The sequence below is a fragment of the Rhipicephalus microplus genome, chromosome X (genome assembly GCF_043290135.1).
Source record: "Rhipicephalus microplus isolate Deutch F79 chromosome X, USDA_Rmic, whole genome shotgun sequence".
In the NCBI taxonomy this organism is placed as follows: Eukaryota; Metazoa; Arthropoda; class Arachnida; order Ixodida; family Ixodidae; genus Rhipicephalus; species Rhipicephalus microplus.
The window spans coordinates 127420772-127443348 of NC_134710.1; the positions used below are offsets into that span (position 1 = coordinate 127420772).

Genomic DNA, 22577 nt, shown 5'->3' on the forward strand with positions numbered 1-22577 from the left:
AAAACAGTTCAACACACAGGAAGCGAGAGAGCGATGAAGAATGCAACTGCAAAGGCGAAAATTGCCAGGGCCATTCATGTCGAATAAAGCAAACTTCGTGCCACTGATTTTTTTATATCTTGTGTATTCACTTCAACGCTTTGGCATCATGTGTATGCCCAAGTTTAATGCATTTAGGTGTTACAGAACGCTCGTCGGAGTGCTTGCCTTGAACTCGGATGTCATGCAAAGCTCGCTTGCAGCACCCCGAAATAACAAACATCTGTTGCATTGTACCCAAAATTTGTTTTGATGAGCTTTTTATTTTTCTAAAACGAGCTTGGATTGAAGGAAAAGGCTTGCCAGGTGTTTGATTTTTAGGAAAATAAGCCTCAATACCAACGAAAGAAGAGCACATATGCACTTTTGCTCGCAGACGGCTCTCTTTGCATTACCCCTTTATGGCCAGCGCAGCGATGGGGGCGCTGGTGGCGGCGTTTTTCGCAGCGCTGCCTGGGCAGAGTCTGACGTCTCTGAGCTGAACTCTGAAACATTTCGGCCTTCTTGCTACTTCATAACAGAATTGTTTAATCACTAACCGAAACATTACAGAGGAGCCATGAAAGTCTTTAAGCTCAGGGTATATTTTCTCTTGACCTCATTGTGTTTTAACGGCGGTATGTGCCATAAAAAACGCAGAAACATCGGATATTTGACAACATACAGTCAACAAGCCCACCTGGCCACATTTTTCTACTGATAAACAGTGATTTAAGAAAGCTTTGTCATATGTGAGATGTCATGTGATCTGTTGTACCATGAACAATAGAAGGGCCTGCAACACAAAAAATTAGCAGTGGCATGTGCTTACAGTCATTGATGAAGTGTGTTCTTGAGCATATTTGGGTGCATTAGTGCTTGGTTAGTTGGGAGATGTTTGTGAAAATTTGGGCTGAGCTAGTTGTTTCACCATAATAAAACTAATGTTTACTGCTCATGAAAGGCCTTTGAACTACGTTTGACAATTTTTTGTATGTCTGATAAACATGCGCATCATGTACCTTGTGCCGTGACGGTAAGAATTTGCAAATGCTGCAGCACTACAACTTGCAGGCATGTCACAACATTAAAAAAACAAGCAAACAACAACAACAAAAAAACTTGCCCATAGCTTGGCTCTTCCACTGTATCCTTTATGTGTTATGATGCCACCAGGTTCAAAGTATTAGATAGTGAGACAGTAAGGGTTTACAGCACCAAAATGATGAAAACTGACAAAGTGCTCCAAGAATGGAAGGTGCTCGCCTCACCCTTAGTGTGGTGCTGCCAGACCTTTTCTGAGGCTCCGATTTAATAGATTGAAAAATGGAAAAATCTTAAAACATCGGCTACATGTGACATTTGAATTTAAATATAATGGCTTCATATGTAAGTGGCTTTCTGAATATTTGGCCCCGCAGGACGCTTCCCTGCAATATGTGTGTATAGCTGCTGCAGTTTTTTGGAGGCAGTGTGGGCTTTCATTTTCATACTGCTTGAATGAAACATGTGTCATGATGTGGCTTATGAAGTAGCATTTTTGTTTTTATTTTGAGAATATCTTTTATTGTGGTAATTTAGGCCACCTGAATTTAGATATAGTGATGTCAAATTAAGAGTTTTCAACAGCCATTAATAACATGTGTTAACCTCTGTTTCTCTTGGTTACTGCCAAAATTATTGCAGAGACAATGTCATGCTCTATGGTGCCCTGTTCAGAGCCTATATGTGGCATCATGCTACTTTTAGACCTTTGGGAGTTGGTTCGAGCATACAGATGAACAAATGGATTAATGGCCTGACAGTTACTGGCTGGGACCTTCAAAAGGAGTGGCTTTCCGTGTGGAAAGGACGCTTCAATGTGAGTCAAGTAATTTTTTAAGGGAGCATCCTATTTGTGTTGTAGAAATACAAGTCTTTTTTTTTTTTCAGTCATTCAATCACTTAGTCTCGGAAGGAAATAAAAAAGAACTAGTTCCTGATTAATTTGACTGATGATGGTTTGCACAGATGAATTTGTAGCTATGATGCCTGAAAACCACTAGTGTGACTAAATGCTTTGGATAAATTTGATTCTCTCATCTTCACTTGCCTCAATGGAGGCACTGAATAGCTCTCAGTTATGTTGTTTTTGACATGTATGAGCCGCGTTTGCATTAAATTTTCACATCGTAAATTGTGTCATTAAGGCTAGCTTTCTTTAGCAGCATAAAGCATAAACACATGTATGTTAATTGCATCGTTTTTTTTTTATTCTTGATATAGGTGCATATAGAAATCAACATTAGCATTTCTTGAAATATTACTTTGTGTGATTTGTTTATGTGTCTGATTTTGGGTGAATAGGATGGAAACACTACGACAGCCTGTCACTTTGAGCTTCAGTGCTTTGTTGGTGATACTTACGCCCGGGACTTGAAGCCGTTTTTGCCACATTTTGAAAAACCTGTAAGTGAAATAAGCATGCTATGTTTTATACTTTATAGCCAGCTGCTTGGATCTGTATTTCTCATAGCTACCTGTGGTAGTTAGACACAAGTCAATCGAAATCACTAAGGCCGACATCTGGGCACGTGTCTATTCCATGTTTAAGATCATTGAAAGTGTACTGAAAACAGACACAAAGAAGGCATAGACACTCACATACATAGCACTACTTTCAACCTGGTACAGTTGAAAGTAGCGCACTGTGTGTGTGTATGTTTGCCTTTTTTGTGACTTCGTTTTTAATGCACTTTCACCAATCTTAAACTAAGATCAGTTTGTTATAACATTGCCGTAATCTTAAAAAACTGAATGCATGCTTCAAAGCAGCACTATCAATGCATAAGCACTTCATCAGGTAGGTTTTTTCATATTTTGCTAGCTTTCTTTGCAACACAGGAAAAAGGACAACATAAGATGTACCACACGGAGAACAATTCAGTCTGTGGGTTCTGAAGGTTCTTTGCAACTCGGTGATCATACTTGTGCCTTCTGCCATTAATGATAAAGTTAGTTAATTAACATTAGTTAAGGAAAAACGAAAGGTAGCCTGAGTGAATATAGGCTGGTGCAAATAGTATGTGTTCAATTCAGCTCAATTCTAACAGCCTTTCATTTTTAAAGTATCGGCTCAAGTTGTGTGAGAAAACCTGTATGGTGTGCTAATGTTACACGGCAGCATACCACTGTTCACCCAACCGCACAAAAAGTGAGTGAATACGTTTAAAGATGAGCGCTGACATGGCTTTTCTCCTCCATGACATCCCTCCCTGTTTAGCCTCCAGCATTCTTGTCAAGATGGAGAAAAGAGAAGTGCTCAAAACATGAAATATCCCCTCAAACTCTGCTTATACTTGATGGATTCAAAACAATTTTGCGGCAATCGATCCACTAGGCAATAAACTCTTGCACTGAGATCATTCGATACTTACTTGAAAAAGTAGTTCAGGCCCCCTTTGAGTGAGGATAAAATTTCTGTGATGAATGAATGAATCATTCAAAATAGAAGCTTCTTACTGTAATTATGTTACCGACATTGTTTCCTAATCAATGTCGGGGTGTGTTGCAAGTATTGCCGTGGCATAGCAGCTGAAGTGTAGGGCTTGAAAATAAGCCATCATGTGAGTAACACCCCTCATGGGACTGATTAGGAACATTAGAGGGGCAGTGTACGTGATTTTTTTTTTCATAAAGTACAGAGTATTGGAACAAAATGCAAGCTTCTGTATTCTGCCATCAATACTTGTATGGCTCACAGAATTGTGACTGCATTTTTGCATGAAAGACAGTGAAGTACACTCAAATATCATTATAACAAAACTGCATCTTGCACCAAAATATGTTTTTTATATCTGAAAATTAGTTATAAAGGTATATTCCCAAAAAGCTACTCTTCACTTATTTCATTATAACTGATGTATAGTTGTATCCAGGATCGTTATATCGAGATTTGAGTGTACTTTTTGCACTACTTCCATTTTTTTAATGACTGCAATGCGTAGACCTGAGACTTTCTGTGTCTTTTCTGCAGTCTTTGCTGAACTACATCACATCACTAACACCTTTTCATCATGATATCCTATGCTGCTAGTATTTCTGCTGGTTGGTATTATTATTTCTAGGAAATGCAAGCCACCAAACATGAATCCTTCATCCAAACATGCGAAAGATTCCTTAAGCGTACGCGAGACTTTCTCTATTACTCAACTTTTCAGGAATCCATAACAGTCTCAGTGGCTAATGCACACATTCCATTTTTCTTTCCGATATAATTTCATTGCCCGGCTTGTGTGAGACTTTCGTTTAAAATTTAAATCAAGATCGTCATGTCGGAAGTGTGAAATAAAAGTACAGCTACTTGTCCTACAAACATTCAACAAATGACTGTGCTGACTTCTTGACCCATTTTAATTCACTTTGACACTCCTAGTGTTTAGGCAGCTGGGATTTGGTTTTGAGAGAAATCAAAGCTAAACTTGGCAAATACATTTCCCTTCACAAAATCATATGCTGAACATTAGCTTAACAGTGCTGTGTTCATGTAAAGCATTTATCATGTAAAATAGAATGTGTATAAGGAGCAGCCAAAACTTATTGGCACTTGCGATAAGTTTTGGCACCTACTTCTTTTTTTTTTTTTTTTCCAAAGAGTGCCCTTTCAGTTGATTGTCAATGTTTGTATTGTCCTGCTATCTTGTGTTTCTGTGCACAAGCCTTTCTTTTTTTTTTTTTTTTCAAGATGAACCCTTATCAACCAACTCAACTTTATGTCATTCTAAGCTTCATTTTTAGTACTCCGAGCTTTCGGAAAGGTTTGATAGTCATGTTAAAAAGCAGGGGTGTGAATTTTAGGGCGGAATCAAGTATGAATTGAATATTGAGGACACTGAATCAAATACGAAAAAAAAAAATCGAATACTGTTTATAGTTTTTGAATAGTGAGGCAACCTTTTTCAAAGCAAACCGAGACTATTAAAGTAACAATATTCAAATTGACCTAAGAATTTTATAGTAGTTTAACATAAAACAAATATTCAAAAGCTTTCACTGGAAACATTGCAGTGACTTTTAACTGACAGAAAATACTAGTTATTTTATTTGGGGGCATGCTCATATACAACAGCAACTAGAGCGTTCGAAATATTTTGTAACTGCTGGCTGAAATATAGCAGTTACATACAATATTCAAGGTGGTACTTTTTTGAAAGGTTTAAAATAAACATCATACATAAATGTTAAGTAATTTTCTTCATTTAAAATCATCATGAATGCCATGGTAAGGAGAGTGAATTGATGACTCTGCCACATCAGTGACTGTGAAGTTTTAATCAAGAATGTCTTTGCCCCGCCGCGGCGGTCTAGTGGCTAAGGTACTCGGCTGCTGACCCCGCAGGTCGCGAGTTCGAATCCCGGCTGTGGCGGCTGCATTTCCGATGGAGGCGGAAATGCTGTAGGCCCGTGTGCTCAGATTTGGGTGCACGTTAAAGAACCCCAGGTGGTCGAAATTTCCGGAGCCCTCCTCTACGGCACCTCTCATAATCATATGGTGGTTTTGGGACGATAAACCCCACTTATCAATCAATCAAATCAATCAATCAAGAATGTCTTTACTTTGTGGTAAATATAACGATTATAGTGCCACGTTCTATTTCTCACGTTTTGTTATCGCCCCAAAACACTACGCGATTGTCAGCGCAAACCGTGCCTGCAGTTTTCAAGAAGCTTCCGGACTTTAGTAGATTATTTCGATAAGGTCACGCCCACTCAGCGAACTGTACAGATTATTCTAAAACCTACGCCACCACCAGCGATAACGCTAGAACATTCGATGGCAAGAGTATAAATGGCGACGCACTTCGCCGCTTGTGAGTAGTTGATCGGCAGCCGACGCTCCGTTCGCCGCTATCAGCCCAAGACTGCTACTGTTATCGGATTTTCTGTTTACCGTGCACAGGTTAGCCCAAATAAACAGTTCAATTCCAACACAAAGTCTCCTGTCTTCGGCCACGTCACGACCCCGTGACAATAGTATTGCAAGTATACATGGGCTGCATGCATCTCAGTAATGATGCAAAAAGAAAAGTTGCTGGGAGTGGGGGGGGGGGGGGGCTCCTTGTTCCAAAGTCTTGTTCATTTGAGCATTTATAAACCATCCTGACTTACCAAAAATATATTAGGAAATTATTTGTTATTTCAAATATGCCCTATTCAATTTGAGCACTGAATTGAATAGAATGTTATTCGAGTTGTTATTCTAAATTTTCGAATATTTGCGCACTTCTGTTGACGGGTTATACTATTAAACTTTTTTTTTAATTTTTTGATTGATTGTGATGAAACTCCATGATTTTGTCTGTATTCGTGTGCTGATTTCAAAAGTGTAATCACTTTTCTTGTATAATATGTATGTGGTTTTTGAAATACAAGATATTTCATATGCCTTTTAGGGACGTAGTTTATTTATAAAAGTGAGTGTGTGTATCAGCATATCACTATAATCTACAATCAGAACTGTCTGCAATGCAATAATAAGGAGTTTCTAAATACATTTCAACAAAAGTTATGGCATGTTCAGAGGTGCAACATCTGCACCAATTGCAACAATTTATTACAATTCCCGTTTGCTGTGCCGAAATCGTGAAATTTGCTACAATTGCGCCATGCTACGCCAAAATGCCCAGTCAGCCTCAAAATTTTTTTCTGCTGCGCTAGTTTCGGCAAGAAATGCAGGCCATGTAGGCCACCTGCAGCTTGCGCCATCAGTCAAATCGCACAGACTCAAACTATAATGCCTTGAATATGCCTAAAATATTCTAAACACCCGTCATATGCTCGCGAGATGAGATCGACCAGATAAAGTAATGCTGCGCACCCATCGGTCCGCTGACCACAGCGGATACCTATCGGTGAGAAAAGAAACCTTCAAGACAAAAATATTATATTGTAGCCAACAACACTTCGCGGGAAATGTAAATTTCCTAACCTGAAAATGCAGCTATGGCTTGTTAAGAACTAAAGCCGGAAGCGTATGCCGCGTTTTCTTCGCGCGAACAAACTCGACGTGCCGCGAATGCCAGCGTTGCCAGCGAACATGTTGAATGCCTTAACAGTGGCACATAAAACATTTAATTTCGCCTTGAAGTTTGATCCCTGCCACGGTCCTGGCGATAGATATTCGGTACTTTTGCCAGGCCTGCGGGCGTGCGCCGTTGTTACTTAACCTGGTCGAACACGCCTTGCAAGGGAGCCGAAGCGGCACCTAACTCCACGGTGAAAAAAAAGGGGGGGATGGGAGTGGGGTGGTGGTGTAGCGGTTAGAAAATACAATGGTCTTCTTGGGAGATTGGTAGCATTGCTAAATAAAATAAATAAATAAAATTTCTTAGCTTTGGTTCTAATGCTGCTTGAGCCACCTTTGCCGCAGTACACTAGTACCTTGCGGATTAGAATATTGAGATTTTGAAGGGGCTGTTAGCGCTAGTGGGACACTGCACATTTTGCTCAGTTACTCATGCGTTTGTATGCCGCACAATTCTGAGTACCGTTATAATTACTGATGTCTAAATAATCTACTGGCAATCATTTTAAGCAGTGTATGAGGTCTCTGCTTCCCTAAAACAAAGTAAATTGTGTGCCAGTTTTTTTTTTTTTTTTGCCTCTCCTATTCCTAGGTTTTGCAAATCTCCCAAATTTCAAGGTCATAACTTGGCAGATTGATATTTACATTCGCAGAGTCTGTCAAACGATTTGACAGGCACAGCAAATGCTAATATGGACTTCGTCATTGTTTGCTCAACGGGGGGATTCAAAATACTACTTTCATTGAAATGGCAGTGCTGATGTTCACAATGAATGGTTTAGGTTATGTTAAATAGTTTATACATCTTTTTTTTCTAAATATAAGCCTTCTTTTTTTATGCTGCTCCGAATTTGCTATTTGATGATATAAAAGTAAGATTTTGTATCTCCAAAAATTGCTCCAAATTGAATTTCGGCTGTTGCACCCCAACATGTTGAACGTTCGCAAGTGCGTCAATTTCAAGCTGGGATTTCACTCGTGAATGTTCAACGCACTATAACTTCCTATTAACATTAACATTAGCATTCACTATTTCATGTATGCAGAAAGACTAAACTTTTATGGAAGCATTGGTTTGTCTATAACAAACTCTACCTACTTCTCACTGCCTACCTTTTGCTAAACAAAGAACTTTGGCACACCCTGAGTATTAGCATGCTTATTATAGTAAACATTGCCTTGACGCAGCTATAACACTATTTGGTGTGTAATTGTGGAGATAAAAGCAGGTAAGACAGCCATTGCAATGTTTATCCGTATAAATCAAGAATATTGGTCAAACAGAACTTTAATTGTACAAAGCACTTCTCTAATGGTCTACTCCTCCCTCCTATTACAGAGAGTCATGGACTACTACTCCCTCCTATCACTGGGAGGCTTGGTTTGGAGTACATCTATAGAGGTCTTGGATGACTTTTCTTTTAGCAGCCTCCCAATGCACTTGATTGTTCCTACACTTTTCCGGTTGTATCCTTTCCTGCTGCTACTAAATTTTTTGCATTTTACTTGCTGCTTTCGTTCCAGTATCATTACAAATTAAAGGGCCAGTAAACAGGCTTTGACTATTTTTTTACACTCTGCAAACAAGCTTGCCAACTTGTACAGTACACCGTGGCGATCAAAATTTTCAAATATTACAGTGCTACACGCCATGTAGACTCTTAATTTCGAAAAATAATCCCACATCCATTTTCTTTGCCTGAAGAATCCTCCTCGTACAAGCACAGTGATGAAAGCTTGCTCTTGGGCAACTTTACGTACCACTGAGCTCGTCGATTGGTCCTTTGCTGTACTAAACGGCACCTTGGCTCTGCGGTGATGTGTTTTCGGCCGCGCAGTCTGCATTTTCATTTTCCTGTGCAGCCCTCTGTCATTTTGTAGAGCCCAAGACTACTGGGAGAAGCAGTATTACCAGAACGAAAACCTCCGAGACAAAGAGGCGTCTTGCTACTTTACTACTAGGGGAGGTGTGCTCCTCAAACTGCACTTTCTCTCCGCGCTGCTATGACACATGCTCATGTCGGCGGTGCTGTGCTTGGTCATTGTCTGTGTGCCGATAATGTATCGCGAACGTCATGTCACATTGCCGAAGTGAGCGGAGTCACGACAGCGGGCTACACCTTTCCCCTCTCTATGGCAAAGAAAGGTGGCAAGGTCACGTGTAATATTGAAACCCGCTGAAACGGATGTTCTAACCCCTATAATTTTGTTATTTTAGCACGTATTTGCAAAATTCTTGTGGCAGCATGTTCACATAGCAAAAGTGCGCATATTTCTCTTCATAGCGTATGGACCTTGGGGTTGTTTACTGGCCCTTTAAAAAGTAGTGGTTTATACCTCGTCTGCTAGTTGAAGGGTGTGTTCTCGAATTATGAATATTGATTTGCTGCTTGAAATTTTCATGGAACAACTGTGTCAATGTGTCAATCGCATTGCATGGAGAAAAAAAAAAGAAACACTTAACTAGCTATGCTTCATGGACACTGATGAAACTGCAAAGCTGGTGGTCCCAGGCTATTGCATTTGTATGTTTTGCAAGTCTTTCAGATATGTTGTGTCACTGCTCTTTAATAAACATACTTTGTTAAGTTTTGAGTTGGTAATATAGCCACCACCTTTTATAACCACAAAGTATAACAGGACAGTTGTGTGACTGTGGCAAATTGCACGCCATTTGTTAGTCTATTGCCTTCTTTCTTTGAGTGAACCAGGGCTGAATGATGGGATTTACCCAGCTTTTATGGTGCATACTCGTTTTTGATGCCCGCTGCCATGGATCCCGGGCATGAAAGCCTAGACGAAAGATAGCTTCACTGTTTTTAAACTTGAGAGGTAGTGCGCCTAGCGTCCGCAAGCCAGCATCCCCTAAAGCCACTCCCATCTTGTGCTTGATGCTCATGATAGAATTCCCAGCAAGCTCATGTTTTTTTATACTCGGCTTCGAAATTGTGACATGGTGCTTCCTCCTCCATGTCACTTAGCCAAAAAAGGTTGCCTTTCAGCTTTGAAGAAGTTATGAGCTAATAAAGTAACTAGTTAATTATAATTTTGCTTTGAACTTGAATGAATATTTATGTATTTTAAACTTGGTTTGGAGGAAGCCTATAGAAGTTCCTTAAATTGGCCTAATTAACCCCCCTTTTTACTTTGTAATAAATCTTTGCTGATTTTTGTTCACTGATTATGCTGAACCTTTCGATGCTGCTCAGAACTCGTACAGAACTTTCTGTGAGCTATCGAGTACTTGGCAATATGCCAGACTGTCCGCGATATTGTGTAGGTGACTAACACACACTCCAATGTTACCTGTATTCTACCAATGCCGCCCAATCTGCATTATTTTGGACTTCATGTATGTAACACATATTGCCTTGGTTTATGGTAGTATAGTATTCTATAGCATTGCAAATGAGTTCTGCAAAATTCCTCTAGTGGGCGTAAAGGTTATCAAAGGCCAAACCCCTACTCATAGGACAACCCTCTATTTATAATGGAAAGCTGTGATAGGTATAGCACATATTTCATAATCACTGTTAAATTTCGTAATTGAGGAGCCCTTCACACAATGCTGTAAAAAAAAAGTATTAATGCCACTTATTGCTTTCGACCACAAAATGTCCTAGAATTTAAATGACAGCTGTCTTGCATTGCATCAACTACGATAGAAAATTTGAAGGCCAGAAAGAGTACTAAGAATAATGCTTTTTAGTTGGTGGCATTTGGTCAAATTCTTTACTGACAGATGTCCTTTTTTAAATTCTTTTTTAGTAATATTGTCAAGCTGAAACTGTAACATAAAAACATACTGAGGAGTTTTTTTTTTCCTGCTATTATCAGTGTTATTGTTTTCACCATAATATTCTGTGATTTTCTATGATTTTTCGTTAAGTGGTGCAGAGGTTTATAAGGGCACTGTAGCTAATTCTAGCCAGAGTTTACAAATATGCTGACACACTCTATGACAATGAGACCAAATACATATTGCTGACTGTGGAATGGATTAAATGACATCACTCTTGTGTTCTGTTCAATTGTTTAGTCAAGTGAGAATAATTAATGGGCTTTTAAAGCAGTGAAACTGAGCAATAAATTCCAATGAAAGTTGTAGATTCGTGTGCAAAACATCTGATTAGGTGGTTTCTAACTCTCTATCTAATATGTTTCTTTTTGCTTCTTACTGTAGTGCTTGGCCGGGTATGCTGCTGCTCAAAAGGTGAGCAGCGCCGAGGGTGGTCGCTGTGTTAGGATGCACCTATTGTGTACGACTTACTGCTGTCATGAATGATTGCTAAGGAAACATATCGTTTATAGAGGAAACATTTATAAGCACTATAATCGTGACACGCAAATGGACATGTCATGTGGTATATTTTTGTAGTATAACTGAAAGGCGGACGAGTTGGAACTTAATCATAATTGGGCAGCACATAAAAGGAAACAAGACAAGCACTGGTCTAACAACTGAAAATTTATTTGAAGCAAAGCATATATATATATATATATATATATATATATATGAAGTGATTTTATTGACGTTTCAGCCGTGAGTCCGGCCTTCATCAGAATACAGTTTATGGCACGAGTGCTTTTTATATACATGTGCATATCAATAAGATACAAATATGAAAGCCGGCATGAAAAGCGATATATGGGCATATATATATATGCAAGTCATACAATATGAAGGGCACCTAATCTACGAGTAAAAAGATATTGCTCCCATGCGCGAGCACGAGGCGAGCACGTTGTTTACAAATAAAAGATAAAACGCATGAAAGATAAAGCACATAACATGAAGAGTAGTCCGGCCGGTAAAAGCAAAGGAAAAAAAGAAAAAACTATAAAATACTAATAAAAATGACAAAGACGTTACAAAGCTGCTACGTAATCAATGGATACAGACAATGTAGTTCGACTTGCTGAGCAAGGTTGAAAAAAGATGGACAGGGTGCTGCAGGTTACGCAGATAGGCAACTAAGTTTTCCTACGTTTTCATTCAGACCAGATGCGACAGCGTCGAACTTATAGATAAGGAATGATTCACGAGCTTCTCTATCATAATTTGTGCGGAAACCAGATTCTAGTAATGTGACCTGTAGATTTTCAAAAGAGTGGCCAGGGAGGTGCACGTGTCTTGAAATGGGCAAGTGGGGCAAGTTGTTAGCATGAGATTTATGGTTGTTAAAACGCAGTCTAAAAGGCCCTTCTGTTTGACCAATGTACTGTATTTCACATAGCGCACATTGTTCCTTGAGGTTCCTTTTTGGTCACGCTAGACGTAGCGTCTATATACACCAACATTCCGCATGTAGACGGAATAGCGGCAGTCGCCAGGTCCTATGAAGCAGCATCACTGGGTAAATTTATCGACAGCAACACATTAGCAGTATTGCTCAGGCTCATTTTAGAGCTAAATAACTTTCAATTTGAAGGGCAACACTATGTCCAAGTTAGCGGCACGTCAATGGGTACGCGTATTGAACCCAACTACGCCAATATATTTATTCATGGGCCAGCTTGAAAGTGAATTTTTGCAAACCCTAGCGCTGAAACCTTTTTATTATAAACGTTACATTGATGACATTTTCCTTATTTCACCGCATGGTGAACAGGAGTTGCTTTTCCTTCATATCTGACTTTAATGATGCCCATTCATCAATATCATTTTCTCATACCTATTCCACATCAACGCTTAGTTTTCTTGATGTAAGCATTTCGATTGTAAATGACAAGCTATCCACTGCTCTATACAGGAAGCCTACAGACCGGCAACAGTATTTGCACTTTGACAGTAGCCACGTGAAACATTGCAAAACTAGCATCCCTTACAGTCAGGCTTTACGCTTTAAAAGAATCTGCTCAGAGCAATCAGAGTTAAAAAAAAATTGCAGAACACTAAAGGATGCTCTAGTCAAACAAAAATATCCACCGCAATTAATTGATGACGCAATAAAACGTGCTGACATGCATAATCGTAGAACGCTGTTGTGCGCTGCTAAAAACTCGACTCCCTCACCACAGACAAACTTAGTCCTTACCCATTCTGCGTCAGTTCCGCATGTTTCGAATGTGCTGAGAAAGCACCACAATATTCTAATGCAAAGTGAACGCTTAAGAATCATTTTCACCGCACCACCTAAAGCAGTGTATCGCAAAGCTAAAACTATTCGAGACATACTCTCATCGTCATCATCGTCGAAAGCAGACAGTCCTGACACGATCGGGTGCCATCCTTGCCGAAAACCGCGATGCAAAGTATGCCCGTACATGCGCACATGCCAACAGGTCACCAGTACTGGTTCTAACTTTTCCTTAAAAATCAAAGGCAATCTTGACTGCGATTCTAAGAACGTGATATACATGATAGAATGTGCGCTATGTGAAATACAGTACATTGGTCAAAGAGAAGGGCCTCTTAGACTGCATTTTAACAACCATAAATCTCATGCTAACACCTTGCCCCACTTGCCCATTTCAAGACACGTGCACTTCCCTGGCCACTCTTTTGAAAATCTACAGGTCACATTACTAGAATCTGGTTTCCGCACAAATTAGGATAGAGAAGTCAGTGAATCATTCCTTATCTATACGTTCGACGCCGTCGCATCTGGTCTGAATAAAAACGTAGGAAAACTTAGTTGCCTATCTGCGTAACCTGTATCACCCTATCCATCTTTTTTCAACCTTGCTCAGCAAGTCGTACTACATTGTCTGTATTCGTTGATTACGTAGCAGCTTTGTAACGTCTTTGTCATTTTTATTAGTATTTTATAGTTTTTTCTTGTTTTCCCTTGCTTTTACCGGTCGGACTACTCTTCATGTTATGTGCTTTATCTTTTATTTGTAAACAACGTGCTCGCGCATGGAAGCAATATCTTTTTACTCGTAGATTAGGTGCCCTTCATGTTGTGTGACTTGCATATATATATATGCCCATATATCGCCTTTCATGCCGGTTTTCATATTTGTATCTTATTGATATGCACATGTATATAAACAGCACTCGTGCCATAAACTGTGTTCTGATGAAGGCCGGACCCACGGCCGAAACGTCAATAAAATCACTTCGTATGTGCGTCTTCTTCCCTATACAGATATATATATATATATATACACACACACACACACACACACACACACACATATAAAACAGAAACAGGCTAACGCAATGGCAAAGTGTGTTGGCAATTGCGTTTGCCAGCAGCCATCTATTGCTTTATATGAGCAAGAAATCGGTTTCATTAACCTGATATAATCTTGCGTTGCACATGATTTTGTGTTTTTTGTATACATATATATATATATATATATATATATATATATATATATATATATATATATATATATATATATATATATATATATATATATATATATATATATATATATATATATATGCTTTAAATAAATTTTCAGTTGTTAAACCAGCACTTGTCCTGTTTCCTTCTCTTGTGCGTTTCCTCTTGTGCGCTGCCCATTTGAGGGCATATCTTTCTATATATGGACGTCTGTAGTGTCCTTATGACTCTATGGCTCAAGTCCCGAGACACTGAAAGGTGAAACAAGGCCAGTTGATTAAAAACAAAACGAACTGATTAATTGGCAGAGAAAAAGAGCAAAGGTCCAAGTAGCTCAAGAGCTTCACTGGTGACTGACCGTCCTTCGGGGTGTACTCGGTTCTTCACCCTGCACCAGACAGATACATGCACATACACAAACAACCAGTGAATGTGGTGCACGTGTCGCCACTCTTATCGTCCACTTCGGAGAATAAAACAGAAGTCGAGAAAAGCGCGCATCCGGTGTTCTTAGGCCACAGACCCGGGTGCCGTGTGCTAGATGTAGTGTTCTTCCCTGAACTGGAAATACCACCAAGAAAGCTGTCCGCGACAGAATCTGTAGTAAGCAGGAAAACAGCAATACAGTTAAATCTGCCTATGATATGGAGAGCACTTTTTTGAATAGTGATTCGATAAAGTTTCCTGTTGGGCGAATTGGGGGTGTTTCACATGCGACACATTTTTAGTGGCTAAGCAGAAAGTAGAGAAACTCGGAGGAGTGAAGAAACACAGTGCATGGGGCAAGCACTAATTAGCGCTTGCCCTTTGTGCTGTTTTTTCTTCGCTCCTCTGAGTTCTTTCACCTTTGCCTTTTGCACTAAAGATATGTTGCATGTTCCCAAATAATATTAAGGCAAAAGCCTTTAATAGCTCATACTTGTGACGTTGGACAGTGTGCCCGTCCCTGCCCTAAAATCTTGCCATCTGTGGCCTCTCCCCCTCAGACTCTCTCCGCAATTGCATGACGGCACAGCGGCGCACATGGGGCGCATAGTAACAGTTGCGCTGCCACAGCTGTGGCCTCTCCCCCTTATACCCTCTCAGCAGTCACGGGATCGCACAGTGGCGTGCGCAGCAACACTCCTTCATCAGACGACTTGTTGCAGCGATAGACTTGAAAAGATGGCTCCCAAGTTGCCCGGTGAGGATTCCACGACAAAGTGTGTTCAAAATTACGCTTGTTTTCGTGATCCTTTTGTCTTTGTTCACACTATAACTGTGAAAAAGTCATCGTGACCTATCAACCAGCCCAAGCTGCTCCCATTTTATGTTCCAAAGTGTGTTTGGTGAAAGCCTGTGGCCATTCCACTGGGTGCATCATGCAAAAACACACAAAAACATTATTTGAATGGCCAGAGGCTTTTGCCAAACACATTTTGAAATATAGGAAGCGTCCTTCAAGTTTTTCCCTAGTATTCATGTCGTTCGCTCTTCATTTTTGACGCCGTGCATGTGCATGGAGTGGCCCCCATTGCAATTTGTCTTTAAGAAAACAACTGTGTCATCACTATCGAGGAGATGTCAGATTAGATGCTGGGGGAAACTGTCTGAGACCATGGTGACAACAATTGATCTTTGGAGATCGACTCGTCATGTGCTTTGCAATCTTGTGCTGCACCATGCGTTTGCTAGGCCATGGCCTTCATGATTAGCTCCGGCAACTTGATGGTGCATCGCTGGAGCTAATTATTGTATTGATGTCTTATGAGCGTTCACTATTGCTATCTTTGACGAAGAAGCATTCGAGCAAAAACCAAGGAATCGTGATTTTATATGAAGTAAGGCTGGCAGCTAACTCTTCTGGGTCCGATCTCGCGTGACTCTCCCAAAACGCTGGTGTAAGGGAACACGACCATTCCAGGGAGAAATGTTCTTTTCGAAGTCGTTTGTTGAGAGCCCAGCACGTGGATAAGTATACGAGCCGTGTGTTGATGCTTGCCAAGATAGCAACCGCACTGTTAGAATGAGAATTCACTGTTGCTTCTCCTTCCCTTCTTCCCGTGCTTTTCTTTTTATGCTCGTTAAAAACTGGTGGTATGTTTTCTCTCTTCTTGAGCATTTGACGGCAGGTCTTAACACGCGGGGTTATGTTATTGCATGCACATTCCGAACAATGAAGATAGGCCGGCTCGCTTGATCTATGCTCCTGGAGTGCTTGTTGCCTTTGCTCGCATGCTTTTACACGCAGGTAGATTTTGAGGTGCACACAGAAATGTTAACGATTCGTACTTCATACGGGACATGACAGTGACAGCAGAAACCCACTGAAAGTGTTAATAAATTTCTATCGTAGTAGCAACGAAGTTTTTGAATAGCTAAATAAAGGTTTGGGGTGACGTCTGCCTTCTGTTTCCCTCTTAATTTTTGTGTTTCATGTTTGAAATTTTTTATTGAAGCTGAATGGAACAAAAACTCGTTTTTTTGTGTGAATTTTTGCAAGAATCTGTCAAATTTCGTTATATCCAGGCTTAACATTGCTTGAAGGAGTACTGACCCTATTTTGAGGCACACCTATAAAGGGCATTTCTCGTTTCCATTATATGTACTGTGAGTGCTCTATACACACTGAAGCCAAACAGTATGTATAAAAAAGCTATATTACTTTGGTTTGAAAGCATTCGTCACTCAGCATTATGTTGGCACATCACTGTGCCAACAGAATACCTCGATACTGAAACCGAAAGTGCTTTTTTAAGGTTTAAAAAATACTAGCGGGTTAGTTGGTAAGACATTACTGCCTATGGCAGTGCACACACACCATGTTACACAAAGAGCACACACACAAAGAGATGACACAAGCACGTAACTTCAAGTGATTTTTGCTTTGGGAAAGAATAGCTTGAGTAGGCGACGCATGCATTGTTCGCACATGACGTGTGCCTACTGCAACGATCAAAACTAAGAGCATCTTGTCATGTAGCAGCAACTAATTCGCTTATACAAGAGCAACAAAAAGTAGAGAGGGAAATGTAAGTGTGGTCTGTATTTATACCTAAAAACTTTCTTTCCAAAAACTTTTTTTCTTTCAGACCGACTGAAGTCTGCTCGATTAAGCGCAGACGCCCTTACGTCCGCCGCACACAGCATGCAGTCTACTTGATTCCACTGACGAGTGACTGGGTCTATGTTGCGCAAGTGGGCTGATGCCTCAACTCGAGGCTTATGCTGCATAATTACTACTTCTCTAAAGAAGATGCTCGCCACCTTGCCTTACACTGCAGGGACTGCGGCTGCGAATTCGTGATGGAAAACACGAAGGTGGTGGGCAAAGTAAAAGGCAATGTAACCTGGGAGATTATAGAGGCAGTAGAAATTATCGATAGGAAGGAAGGATGAATTAGTTGCCCATCGGTTGTAGCTTCAAAAGAAAGTTTTTGGGTATTAACACTTGACAAGGTTACATTTTTCTCTCGAGCTTTTGTCCCTCTTGTTTATAGCGAATTGGTTGCTGCTACATAAGGTGCTCTTGGTTTTTACCATTGTAATGGGCACACATCATGTGTCAACAATGCATGCATCGTCTACTTAAGGTATTCTTTCCTGTAATAAAATTCAGTTTAAGTTCAGCGCTTGTGTTGTCTCTGTGTGTGTGTTCTTTGTGTAACCTGGTGTGTGCTGCCATATCTGCAATGTATTTTTTAAGGTAGCAGTGTTAAAAATAGATTCATTGCATTCCTAAGCACTATGACATTGTTTTTAGGGCAAGCGACACAAAGGTTTTTAGAGCAATCAGCCAAAAAGATGACATTTTTTTACAGTAGTTTCAGTAGATATCTATAAACTGTCTCATCAGACGTTTTGCAAACCAATATACAACTTTCTCTTTGAAAATTTTTGTCCAAAAATAAAAAATTTGACTTACTCTATGCAATAGTCACCAACATTTATATGGTCTCGTTGTCATAGAATGCATTGGCATATGTTGAAACTCATGCTAGAGTTTCCTGGATCACTTTGTATTACTTTACTCTTACACATGTAGCAAGCATTCCCCAATTTGCTGTGCATTGCATTTGCCTTAGCATTGTCTTTTTAGCGTCTCTTTATCAAGTGTCCAGGCTTTGCCAGCATGCGTTTTGAAGAAGGTTAATGAAAGCAAGAAGGTATGTGTGTGTATTTTTTACAGTGTAAAGAGTAGTACGAACGAAGAATGAGAGTTGGCAGAGTGCTGATGTTGAACCATATTGCAATATTGAGTTAGATGGATAGATTCATTGTCGGTACTCATGCTTTAGTACAAGAGAAATGAGAGGGCAAGGCAGTATCGCTAGTTTGAGGAGTTAAGTGCACATGACTGGGTTGAGAGGACTGTGTTGATGGGTGAATGGCTGATGCTTTTTTTTTTTTTTTTTGCGTTCTCGAAAAAAAGGAAGGTGATAATTACTGAGTCCTTGACAGTAATGTCGCCTCGTTTAGTAAAACAAAAAATTGAAATATTCTGTAACAGTTGAAACCTTGTGCAGCAGTACTATCTTTTTGTTTGTTTTTTCCTGAGTTAGTAGGCAGGTGCTTTTCATTCATTGCCATTATGTATGCATCGTAGATTGCAGAAAGTAGGAGCTTTATATCTTTAAAGATATTCAGGATCTTACTTGGAAATTTGTGTTTTGAAGTAATGTAGCACATTGGGCTAGTTTGAGCATACTTATGACAGTCAGTACAAAAGAGGACACAGAATACAAAAAGTACTAGACACATTTCTTGTTTCGAATAACAATGCTTTTGGCCAACACATCATGTAAATTTTTAAATGTAGCATTTCTTGTGACCGAGAACCAAACATTATGTTAAGGGGTAAAATTAAATTTTTTATAAGACAAATACAGCATTACTGGAAAATATTGCACACTAATTTTGCATAATAGTGTGTAATTTCTAGCTAAAAGTGCATTCGTGTATTTACTTCACTAGAAAGAAAAAACTTCCCTCACTTGTCATGTGCTGTAAGAGTAATTTTCTGATTATTTTGTTTTCAACCCGTCTTCTCAACAAATTAGGCTTTGATTATTTATAAGATATTTCATGATAATTTAAAAAATTTTTAGTGTAATCGATGAGATAGTTTTCAATAAATCGAGCAATTTCCGAAAAAAATTTTAAAACAACCGCAAGGAATGTCTCTTTTTATGCTTCAAAATGTGCAGGACAAGCTCACGATGACCAACGGTTATGCTTCCTTGTGCTTAGAAAGCACACTAATGGGAACATTTGCAATCACAGCTTATGAAAACGGCTCAAATTGAATATAGTTCATTGATGCAGCCATATGTGTTATAAAAATCGCATACATGGAGAATAGATCATGGAAAACAGCATCCTTGTGGCTGTCGGGAGGCGCAGTTTTTGCACCATTTTTTTAATGTCTTTGAGTGCTTTTGTTGCTACTACTTATTGTAACAAAACTGTGACCTCCGTTTCATATAAAGCCAGCGGCCGTTATCAGAGGCACAGCTGTGCTTGAGAGGGGATGCGGACACTGCTGTCGCTGTGTATGGGATAGCTTCAGTCATCGAGCTTTTTAAACTTGCAAGATGGTCGCTTTAAACGCACAACACGTGTAAACGAGTGTCTGAGTGTGTCCTAAGACCTGCAATGAGCCCTCCGGCAAAAGGAGTAGCCGCTCACAATGTGCTGCTCACGGTGGTTTCGGCTAAAAAGACACAAAAATTCTGGATTTAAAGCACCATTATTATTATAATATTTTGAGGCATAGTGAATTGAAAATTTTAGATTTTTAATCATTGAATGTGTAAATGAATCTAAAGTACTCTTTTTATTCCCCGAGCAAAGTGCGGCCACCGTGGTTGCTTGGCGTGAGACGTTAGTCCTGACGTTTTAATAGGTTTCACTTATCATGTTTTTGTGCTTTAGACGTTTTGCAAACGCAACAATGCCCGAGTAGTGTCACTTGTAAAAATAGGCAAACATCTGGGCTGTTGCCCAGATCACGGCTGTTCGATTTTCTGGGCTGCTTACGTAGAATGGATTTGTATAATGTCCAAGAAAATTAAACAGAGTTATTGTGCCAGCTATAAATTTTTTGCCAATGCAGTGCCACTTTTGCGCAAGATTTAGAAAATTGAAATTGGAATAGCAGGCAGCAACAGTGTCTGTGGTGGCATCAATGTCCTCCATGAACATATGCATGCACGTTCTTCAAAGTTGGAATCATGATGGTCTAGCAGCAGTTGGGCCCACATTCATATCCCACACTGCTCTCCTTGTTACTCAGGAAACTAGACATGCCTTTTGGTTGTCTTCTTGTAAAGGAACGGCTCGTCATCGCACAAAACGTGTTCGGCAGTGTCGTTCCACTCACACACTTCAGCTGATTCAAGAAATAACATAGTGGGTGCACAGGGAACACCGCAACCATCAGCTCATGTCATGCCAAACAAGGGTTTCATCACATGAACAATGCTCTTTTTGGCAAAGTTTCATCACGTTGTGACAGCCTTGGGTAGCGTGTGAAGCTGCTCCATAGTGTGGTGGCAAAATTTCATGGCCTTAAAGGACTCTGGTGTCGCTCTCCAGAGTGTGTATAATATATTAGGAATGAAATACAAACATCTGTTCTTTAGTCAATTTATCTTGCCATACCTCATTAACAGCCAAGTGGGACAGAAATTTTCTTGACTAAATTCATTGAGTGAGTAGTGTATACCACTAAATAAATCTTGGCAAGGCCGCAAGGATCATTGTGGCGTACCTTTTTTTTAGCAAGCTTTAAAGAGCATCTAAGCAGATGATTCAAGCATGTGATGGTTGTCACTATTACGTTAGTGTAGTAGTGCTGCCTGCAAGATGTTTTACTGCCCCTTTTTGTGTGAGGTCTTACTAGGGAGCCAAGTGTTTTAGGTCATGCTCTCTTCACATGTCATTTACCGGAAATGCTTGTTGTTGTTTTTTTAGCTTCGGTAATACTAGTAGCTATTGCTATGCTTTTCGTGATTCTACCACTCATATTTCAAACAAAAAGTTTGCATGAATGCACTTTTATATCTATAGTATTTGGAACTAGGCCTTTTATAAAATTTTGTTACTGTTAGCCTCATGTAGTGGGTGCATTTGGAGCCCAAGTAGCTGCCCACCATGCAGTGGTTTACTACAGGCCCATAGCAGATCAAGAGACTTAGCATATGGAATGGGTTAGGCCTGTATCCAGAAATTTTTTCGATTTTTTTGAAGGCAAAAAAGGGGCAGGGGGGCAGCACCTGTTGATAATTTTAAAAACGACCTATTTTTATTATTCTTTGTAAAACAGCCTCCTCAATCTGAATTTTGGGGAAGGAAACCTAGCTCCCCCCATCCCTGGTTATATGCCTGGAACAAGTATTTCTGAGTAATGATAACATTTGCTTTAAAGTGACTATGTCCAAACATGAAGCCTGTTGCTCAGCACACACTCTTTTTTTTTTCATTTTTATTGACTAGTCCTGCGTGATTCTCCGACTGTCATACTGGGATGATGTTGACATGAAAGCAAAACCATCAACGTCCTCTAGCACAGATTGGCAGCATAATCTACTGATGGAAAAGCCATGTCAGTGTGAGTATTCCTCTCTTTTTTTTTTCTGTTTGATTGTTAAGATTAACTCGTATTAAATTTGCAGCTGCTTCAGTGGGAGACCAGTGCCATCAGGAACCAAGTGGCCACTTGCACTTTATATTAATGGCAGCTGACAACATGAACATTGTCTACCCCTTGCGGAAAACACCTCCTTTCCCAGAGACATGCCTCCATTCTGGCCAGGAGAGTGCATCCTTGCCACCTGCAGTTGGAAGTGCTACATCTGAGCTGATGCAAGAAATACCACTTGTTTGCACTGACAGAATTCTTGATTCTCTGCAAGACGACGATTCACTTAGCCTTGCTTCGGTCGGGGACATTATTGGTAAAGCTCAGATTCTCATATTCACTCTCCTTCTCCCCTACTGTTTCTTTGGTTTGTACCACTACCAATCTCACTGCAAACATTTTTTTCCTTCAGCTAGTGATGAAAGCTTCCGCGAGGATGTAGAAGAGCTTGAAAAATCTCTTGATGTATTGAAGAGTGTGGAGTCTGATCGGGCGACTGATTCTGCTGAAGAGTCTTGTTTGAGTTCACCTGACGACATGACATATGGTTAGAATCTTTTGTTCACCAATGTTTATT

The 22577-nt window shown here is 39.9% G+C and overlaps 1 protein-coding gene across 1 annotated transcript in view; it reads left to right on the top strand.

The window, feature by feature from the left end:
* The window catches only part of LOC119185831 (uncharacterized), a 59505-nt gene that overhangs the window by 2718 nt on the left and 34210 nt on the right, over positions 1–22577 (top strand). The window contains exons 6-12 of the mRNA XM_075877643.1: positions 1705–1879; positions 2365–2466; positions 8421–8548; positions 18458–18524; positions 21856–21970; positions 22035–22316; positions 22413–22547. Coding sequence (XP_075733758.1) covers positions 1705–1879; positions 2365–2466; positions 8421–8548; positions 18458–18524; positions 21856–21970; positions 22035–22316; positions 22413–22547 — 1004 coding nt within the window. The remainder of the gene's footprint in view (positions 1–1704; positions 1880–2364; positions 2467–8420; positions 8549–18457; positions 18525–21855; positions 21971–22034; positions 22317–22412; positions 22548–22577) is intronic.